This window comes from Porites lutea, chromosome 11 (genome assembly GCF_958299795.1).
Source record: "Porites lutea chromosome 11, jaPorLute2.1, whole genome shotgun sequence".
In the NCBI taxonomy this organism is placed as follows: domain Eukaryota; kingdom Metazoa; phylum Cnidaria; class Anthozoa; order Scleractinia; family Poritidae; genus Porites; species Porites lutea.
This window is the reverse complement of record NC_133211.1, coordinates 11,873,939-11,883,140: the sequence shown is the minus strand read 5'-3', so window position 1 is coordinate 11,883,140 and position 9,202 is coordinate 11,873,939. Positions and strand designations below refer to the sequence as shown.

The 9,202-nt window shown below is 37.3% G+C and overlaps 1 protein-coding gene across 2 annotated transcripts; it reads right to left on the bottom strand.

Annotated features, from left to right (window-relative positions):
• Window positions 1-2,007: 2,007 nt before the first annotated feature.
• Window positions 2,008-8,567, bottom strand: LOC140952213 (uncharacterized). 2 transcript variants are annotated; one of them, XM_073401635.1, is made up of 7 exons: window positions 8,357-8,567; window positions 6,790-6,855; window positions 5,942-6,157; window positions 5,161-5,262; window positions 3,756-3,840; window positions 2,702-2,811; window positions 2,008-2,147 (listed from the first exon to the last, which is right to left on the bottom strand). In XM_073401635.1, exons 1-7 carry the CDS (start codon window positions 8,551-8,553, stop codon window positions 2,078-2,080), a joined length of 846 nt encoding a protein of 281 aa, XP_073257736.1. In that variant the 5' UTR covers window positions 8,554-8,567; the 3' UTR covers window positions 2,008-2,077. The 2 variants fall into 2 exon arrangements, with proteins under 2 accessions (XP_073257736.1, XP_073257737.1); XM_073401636.1 differs by having other exon boundaries at window positions 6,790-6,852.
• Between the last annotated feature and the right edge of the window lie 635 nt (window positions 8,568-9,202).

Genomic DNA, 9,202 nt, shown 5'->3' with positions numbered 1-9,202 from the left:
TCAATAACACTCACGGCATGTTTCAAGTGCAATATTGAACTTCACTTTATAAGGGGTCACGCAAAATCTGAAGATGCAGTGGTCGCTTGTCTCAACATATATACGTTTTCACAGAACATCTATTACATGCAGTTTTTCTAAGTTACTACAATGTAAATGGAATAGACCATTTTACAGTTATGGATGGAAGCGAGGCTAAGGGTGACCTTGTTTTGATACAAACCTTCTTTGCTTTGTTATGGAAATTGTTCTTGAAAAATACTAGTTAGCATAAGAATAACTTGATTTACATAATAAAGCAAGAAGGTTTGTATCAAAACAAGGTCACCCTCAGCCTCGCTTCCATCCACAACTGTAAAATGGTCTATTACACATATCATGTATAATTCCATTTTGTCACTAAAACGTTTTGAATACTTTGAGAAGGAAAGTTGTTGCAGTGAACAAAGAGATCAGACCATAAGTCAAGCTTCCTCATAGCCTGTTCCAGGCTCCGAGATTGTGGTGAAAGTGAAAAGTCGTTCAAAAAGAAGAAAACGCGTGGGGGATGGGGAGTGATGGGGCGGCAGAGGGTCGTTAAAAAAATGCTAACAGGCTCTCTCTCCCATTTTTCCCGCCGCCACCGCCCCCTTTGCCAAGTCACGCTCATGTTATTTTCGCTTTGCTTGTTTAATACGTCCCCACTATACTATCTGAGAGCCTGGCACAGGCTATCTTCCTCATGGACCCAGGGACAGTCAGTCAGCTGAAAACGTTTTCTGCCTTTTTTCCCCACCCAACTGACTGCCCCTGGGTCTCCGAGGATGTAGGTCAAGTGTTGCTTCCAAAAAGTTAAAAACAATGAAAAATGGAAACTGTCCCCCCCCAAAAGTGATTACAGTCTCTTACAAGAGGTTCCTACTATAAACCTTTGACTGAGAATATTTTGGTTTTATGAGGGGGTGGTCACTTATGAGAGCTGGTTGCTAACGAGAAGGTTATCACCCATGTTTCGGCTGTACCAAGATGCTGAAAGGACACAAGTTAAAAAAAATGTTGATTTTGAAACACCAACTCCCCCACTGGTCAGCCTAGTCTGCCTTTCAATATATTTTTTTATATCTCTTATAATCAACAAGAGTGGTAATAAAATAAAGTAAATCAGTGATCATTCAAGGTGCAATCTAACAAAGTGTTTTCACTTCTTTTATAAGGTGCGTATTATTTTGGGGATTAAAAAAGCAACATGCTAACTGCTTTGTTGACAGTGTTGTCTACTTTTGCTCACTACTTTGCAGTTTTCCGTGTCTTCAGTCTAACATAGTGTCTTGTTTAAGCCAAGACATTACTTGGCCTTTCTATTCTCCTTCCCATATTTGCGCCAGTGATCTTTTAAAAAAGGTAGTAAAGGTTTCATTTTGACTTAACACCAGTTGTCCACATTATTTTACTGAGTTTATTTTGGTAAATATTTATATGGGCAAGCACTTCAAGGAAGAACAGGAGAGATATCTGGAACCGACACATGGATACAACATTGTTCTAGCTTTGGTATATGTCATGTTGAAAATTAAACAAGGAGTGGCAAAAGAAATGTGATTCTGGGCTTACTATTTCCTCACAAGGGGCATTCATTTCTTTGGTTGTCAAGGGTGGGGCAGTTTTTTGCAGGATGCTTACCATTTGTCACAATAAGGTTCAACACATGCAAGCAAAAGCTGACTACTGTCTCCATTCATGGTTTAGATTTCCCACTGTTTATTAGCTTTTTCTTCTCTACACAAAAACATTCCATGAATAATTCTGCTGTTTCTGGTTTTGTGAGTTTTACAGTAGTAATTCAATGAAACAGTTTCAAATTTATGCACCCCCCCTCAAAAAGAAAAAACAATAACAACAACAACAAAAGAAACATTAAAAACTTAGGGTCAGCATAATTGAATTGGACAGCATTTCCATAAACACAACTGAAGTCATTTCTAATAGTATGAATAAATTTTAATTTTTCTTTTTTTTTTTTTTGCTGGAATTTACAACAAATATACAATTCAAACAGGTTCCATTGACAATTGAGTGTTGAAAAACTGACACAGTCTTCTCATGGCTCCATATCATCATCTTCCAAACTAAACATGCTACATTCACCAACAATCTCAACATGGTGAACACTGTCAGTAAAAAACAAAAAAAAATTAAAAAGCTACCATCATTATGAAAATGCACAGAGAAAATTCATCTAGGATGGTGACAGAAAAGGAAATAATATCAACTATTTTTATTATTATTTAATGCTGAATTCCAGTAGAGGAAAGCATTATGGGCTCGAGGTTATGTGAAATACACTTCCAGTGAATACAAGACATTTTAAAAAAATAACATATTTTCATTTTGGCCTTGAACTCCATTTAAAATCCCTTACAAACTTCAGGCATTGGAATGGTGATCCTTTTGGAAATCACTTGGAAAAACACAATTCAGTAATGATATATCACCATACACATAAAATACTGATAGTTTCAAATACATAATAAAAAATTTAAGTTTATCAAAGCATTCTATTTACAGAAGAAAAGTAAAAAGAAAAAGAGGTCTGGAGATACGACTGACTGAAAATGTCTTTACTATAGTCATATAATTCAAACCCAATCTCGAACTAAATCCTCAAGGTCATTTTTTTATGTCATTCGTAGGTTTGTTTAGAGTTTGGGGTGTTGTAACCTACCCTTTGTCTTCAAACCTTTCTGCTTCAGGGCAGCTCTCCATGATAAGACTGGTACATGAATTAGTACTGCTACTGCTATTGCTGCTCCTAATTCTATTTCCTCTCTGGTCCTAAAAATAATGACAAAATTCTCACTGAGGCAATGCCAGAAAAATGTACTCTTTACAAGTAAAATAGCTGTCTTTGCTTTTTTAAGTCACTCACAAGAAACTTAAAAATTTCTACCAAGGTTAAGAAATGGACTTGGTTGCCTCTTTTCTGGACTTGAGCCGAGCATTAGATGTTTGGTAGAATTTTTTTGGTAGAAGGGAACAGAGATACCGGTAACTGTTGCTTTTAACAATGATGATAAATAAAAATAATGATTAAGACAATAATGATGATGATGATAATGATAATGATAATAAAAGGGACAAATATGCAGATTTAAAATTAGGAGTGAAGAGCTTATATCCGGGACACAAAGTTAGCAGTAGAGAAGCTGTATTTGATTTCCTAGCTACATACTACATTAACATACAGAAGAAACTTGCTAAGTTTCGGGAGGAAAAGAAAGTTGTGAATGTAACTATAGAAAGATTGCAGAAATGGATAGTTTCTCAAAGTTTTAGTATTTTAGATTTTGACCGCATGAACATTCATTTTCACTTTAAGTTATTATCGTGGATTTTTATTACCTTATCCATTGTGCATTTTATTTGAAACCTTAGCCTTTGTAGCAAAGTCAAACAAATTTGTGAGTGATAGAGGTAAAAAATGTATAGCTGTGATTTCAAGTTATATGCAATTAGCAGACGGGAAATTGAACAGCTGGGAATATCTTTTCCTTCTCTTTTTCTTTCCTTATGTAAGTAGACAGGAGTCATGCTTTTAGTAGCCATGGGAAATCCTTGGTCTCTGGTCCTTTTTGACAGCCCTGTATGTACACCTGCAGAATGGTTGTATGCTCCTTGAGCATTTAAGATATATTTTTGTGGTGTCACAAGAATAACGTCCTGAATTTTTGTTTTTTTTTTTAGGGGGGGGGCTGGGGAAGGGGGGTGAGGGGCTTCACCTGATCATCTGGTTTGTCCTCTGATGACAAGTTCAACCTGTCTTCTGGACTTTTCCAGGGAATGACTGCTAGGCATGGCTTGCTTCTGTGATTATCATAAAAAGGGAAAAGAAGCATATGTAATAAATCTATCATCAATACTGTAAATTGAATGCAAGAACAATATTTTAAAATCCGACCCTTCATACGCTACCCCTGTGCTCTTACAAAGAGCCAGTTCTCTAAAGGCCTTGTCAGTGTATGCTTTAACAAGCAAAATGGCCTTGAATCAGCAACATAAGGTGGAAAAATGACAAGAAACGAAAAAACAAATGAACTGAAACCACAACAAGAAAACAACTGCAAATAACCCACTGGCTGGATGTGGCTTCTTGACAATGGTCTCTATCTCATCAAAACATATTTGACTCTCTTTCTGGTGCCAAATTTTAAACAATTCTTGGATGAAGTTTTTTGTGATTTCTGGAATAATCAAGGTCTAGGTAAGGGTTATCAGCAGAGGCTTAAGGCTGAGGCTGATAACGCTAACAGCATCAGCAGCATAACACAGATGAAATGGAAAAAAACAACAACATTAAAGATGATCGAGTTGAAACTGCAACAGTGACAAAGGCAGATGCATGATAAAATGTACCTATTTACCGGTAAATACCAACAGGGAAATGATCGACTTCCTCCTCAAAATATGACACAACAGGTTTTGAAATTGATACAAGGATTTTCAGCGGAAATATCTAGATATGTAGCCTGCGCATAGGCGTTTCTCCTTACTCCCTGCTGCTAGGGACATTTCGCCAGGAGGAATGTCTACAACTCAGTGACAGAAATTCCATACTGATGATGCAAATCAATGTTTACATAATAAATCTGGTAGTCATAGGGTTCCGAATTTAAATTTGTTTGATCTTATGTTCCTCCCGGTTGATTATGGTAAAGTCTCGTGATCTTTTGTGAACGAGCTCCAGCAAAACTCAGATGCTTTTCTAAAGAAGAATATATTCTAGAAATATTGACTGTTTTGTAATAGATTTATCACGTTTACATTTGACCTTTGTGGCCTTTTGTCTTTTGTCATTCCTAAACAATAGGTAAAACAATATAACTACTACGTTGACCAATCAGAGCTCCTGACCATTCTGGACAGATTTTACATTATCAGCATGGAAGTTCTGTCGCTGAGTCGAAGATGTTCCTCCTGGCAAAACATCCCAAGCGGGGAGGAGCTAGGAGAAACGGCTGTATTCACGTACTACTAGATATGTTTCCTTCTCCAATTTAAAAATGCAATTCCTTTCTGAACCCAAACATGTTTTATGGGGTAAAATGTTGAGTTGTTCACTGTACACGCAAAAAGTATTTGATTGGATGGTATAAACTACACTAAAATAACAGATATTGAACTTACAACTGCTTGAAGATAGCTTCTGGAAGGATTGAATTGGACTGAGTTTCATTCAAAGCTTCCTTAACATTAGGGGGTATTACAAAAACTGGCAGGTTTTCTTGTCTGTTAAAACACAAAGTAGGATCCAAAGAAAATATTAAAAGTAGTGTTCCTGTTTCAACATGCTAATTCTTGCTACATTGGAACTCAGAATAACAGAGCAGTGGTTGATCTAGGGAAGGAATCGGCCCTGCTAATCTTTGGGCCAAAACAGAATTACCAGGGCTGAGAAAATACTATTTCCAAGGTAGGGCCTCCATCTTATCCTAGGGTCTGAAAGGGCACCCCCCCACCACTAACTTGAAGATTAATATTTTGTATCCACAACAGCAAAGTAACATAGAACTGGGAAGATGTGTCCCTTCACGACAAGAGTCATTATATTTTGGTGTTATCCAATACTCTTCAAAGGGGCAGAGAGTATAATCCACTATATTGAGTTGTTTGTTCTTTAGGGATTCACTATATTGCGATTCTACCATAGTACAATATGGCTTGATTTCCGCAGATTCAGTCTCTCTTTTGGGGGGGGGGGGGGGAGGGACTGCTGGCATATTTTCCAGAATGAAGGTTGATTCACTTTGTTCTTCAAATAAGCTATAAGCCACCTTAGAAATATAGGAAAACTTTGCTCTAATGTAACCACACACATTATGCTAACATAAACATTCACTTTGAGACACAGAAAATAATTTCTCCTCCTCTTCTTTTTCACAGAGCTGTTATTTTCTTTTCCACTCACCTTCCGTCTGTGCTCTCGTCATTATTTTCAAACTCTTGGTCATCACCATCAACTGGACTTTCAGAACTACCAGGTGGCTGATGTGCAACAAACTGATCTAAATACCTTTGCATAATATTTATAGGATAATTGTGGTCATTGCTTATTCTTAAATTGTGCATCCTTGCAGCCATTCTTTCCTCTGACAAAAATTGTTTAGTGGATGGACCACCCTGGCTAAAAGAGAAAAAAAGAAAGAGTCATGTTAGACTACCGCAAGTACTATACTGACTTTTAAACCACATGGAAAAAAGACCTCTATATAGCATAATGGCTAATGAGTTAAAGCAGATAACTATAAAACAAATATTTCAAGTAACAATGTTTTGAGAATCCCAGCTAGCTGAAGGCAAATCAGTTGGCTATTCACAAGCTTTGCCAGGGAGAAATTTAGCAGGTAGTTTGAGCAGGACTAGAGTATGGGACCCCTAGATTACAAGACATTTCTATAGTGCTCCAACCCGTCAGATAAGCTGCCTTGAGATTTGTCTTTAGTTCTGGAAATGACTAACAGTTGATTGTTTGATGCCTGTTATTGTATTTCAATAATTCTAGCCTAACAAAGCAGTATTTGGTCTCAGAAGATGTTACAATAATATTATGATGACAGCAATGAATTTCCAGTAGATTCAATATGCACATTTTCTCCTTTTCAGTATGATATATCATGATGCTAGGGTTATAACATTTTATAATCTTACTGGTTATGCATTGGATTACAAAGGATCTTGGATGATCTTTTGACTATCAAGAAACGTTTACTCCAAGATGAAGGACTTTTGGTTTTTCTAGTATGTAGTTTGGCTTACCCTTCCTCCCTATCAGTGGTACTACTTTTCCGTTTTGCTCTACTGGCCAAGGTACTATCATGGCTGCTTTAAACAAACAAACAAACAAACAAACAAATAATACAAAAAATAAACACACTGACACTATATGAGCACTTGATGTAAGATACCCTCTAGGATTATTCACGTGGTATTAACATGCATCTGAGTACAGAAAAAGTCCCATCAGTTTTCTGGTAAAACTCGATGGGACTGCTGTAAACTTGCTCATCTTTGCTTTTTGCTCGTGAAGAAATTTTTGTTGCTTACAGCAATCTTTTACGCGAAAGATCACCTCTGTCTAGTATTGTGTTATCCTTCACAGAGTGCAAAGAAAGTCTGTTTTACAGCTTGCCATTTGGACAAGTTGAAGCTAGTATTTACTAGCCCAAACGTCATTTCAACTAGTCCCAAACACGTTTTGATGGTCAGAATTGATCTCACAATTCCTTCCTCAAAAAACTTCTCTGGCCCGTCGGGCAAGTTAAGAACAAAATTTACTAGCCAGAACGCAAAATCCACTAGCCCCAGGCTATCGGACACGACTTTCTTTGCACACTGCTTCATAACTTCTCCTGCCAGTGTAAATTTTATCCTTCTGCAAGGCATTTGTTACGCTTACAATGAACTTGCATGATCACACAATTAACCGTTTTACAGATAGACAAACTGATAGCCAAATGTAGTTGTACCCTCCCCCTGTTTTTTCCTTATTTGCAGAGAGGGAATTTCTTCACGCAGGCTAACAGACTGGCCAATGGCATTGAGATGGTGTGGCTGGCATAAATTTTATTTTGCTAATTTTTTATCTTCACACAATTCCTTCTCTACTATCTTTACACCTGAAACAAGCTTACTTCATCCTCAACTTTGCCAGGTACACTGCAAACAAATTTAAAGACCAGCTCCAAGTTGGCTTGGTAGCGCAACTGGTTAGAGTGCTTCACTGGTATCGCAGAGGTCTGGGTTCGAATCCCGGCAAGCCTGAATTTTTTCAGGCTTTCTTTTCACAACCAGTGTTCTTACCAGACTACGGCATTGTGGCTTTGCCGCACTTTTTTGGGAAATGCTCCACTGTAATTAGCCCAAAGGGTCCCAAGGGCGCAAACAAGGAAGAAAGACATATTACAAAACGCACGTAAACATATGTACACATATTCCCTTACAATATAAGCCAAAATTTAATTGGTTATGGCATCTTTACTGTAACTCAGAGCTGTAAAACATTGAGTTAACTGTATGTAAAATTGGATATTTATTATCTCAGAAAGTACAAGGTATTACTCAGACCTGTGAGTAAAGCATTGAGTTGACTTTATCTGAAAATTGTGACCACTTTTCTCCCTCATGACCCCCTTTTAGCTTCTCTATGGGTCCTGTGGACCCCAGTGTGGAAAATCCTGGTAAGAAATTTGCACAACTGTATTCTGTAAGTTTCATCTTCAGCTGTAAGGGTCTTTTATTATCATTATTATTATTATTATTATTATTATTATTACTATTATTATTATTATTATTATGATCATTATTATATCAATAACATTATTACCTTATATCTGTTACTCTTTGTGGTATTCCTACATTACTATTACACATGTTGTCACTCGCAACACCGGCAGTAGAAGAACTTGGAACTTCCACGTCTGATGCTATTCCAGTGTTTATTGAACTTGACCCCTGCAGGGTGTTAACATAAGAAGATGGAGAAGGAGAAAATGTTTCACCTTCATTACTGTTTGATTGCATTTGTATTGAGGGATTTTGCCGCAAAGAGAAAAGCCCTTCATACTGAATGGTACTCGAAGTTGCTGAATTTGAAACATTTCGCTGCGGCTGTCCTTGGCGATGATTTAACATATCTAAGTTTCTAGACAGACCAACACGCTCATTTCTTTGTTGTGGAGCTGGGAACTGAGGGCCTCGTAGAGAGTATCTTAAACCATTTTGATGATTGTTTATTGGATTGAGATTTCTTGCCGAAGGAACATGTTGTGCTCCTCTTTGCTGATTCGAGGGGGAAAATGAGTCCTCGTTATCCCATGAAATAGTTCCATACGGGATGCTGTTGTTATTATCCATCGTGCTGGTGGTGTGTCTGTCAAATGGCCCCGGCGAAAACTTGAAATTTTCATACGCGAAGGTTAGTAAATGGGACGGTTTTGCTTATCGTAGTAAAATGAACAATAGCAAGGAGAAAGGGTATTCATAATACACAAAATTTGTCCTTTTCTTAAGTAGAATTATCCAATCATATCAAACATGGCAAATCCAGAACTACAATTTCAAATAGTCGCACGCAAAGAAATGACAATAAGTAAGGGAGGGGTGAGTCAGGTCCATGTTTTCGAAAAATGTAGAAAGAGTGAAAAAAATTATGTGGTAAGAATTAAATTAC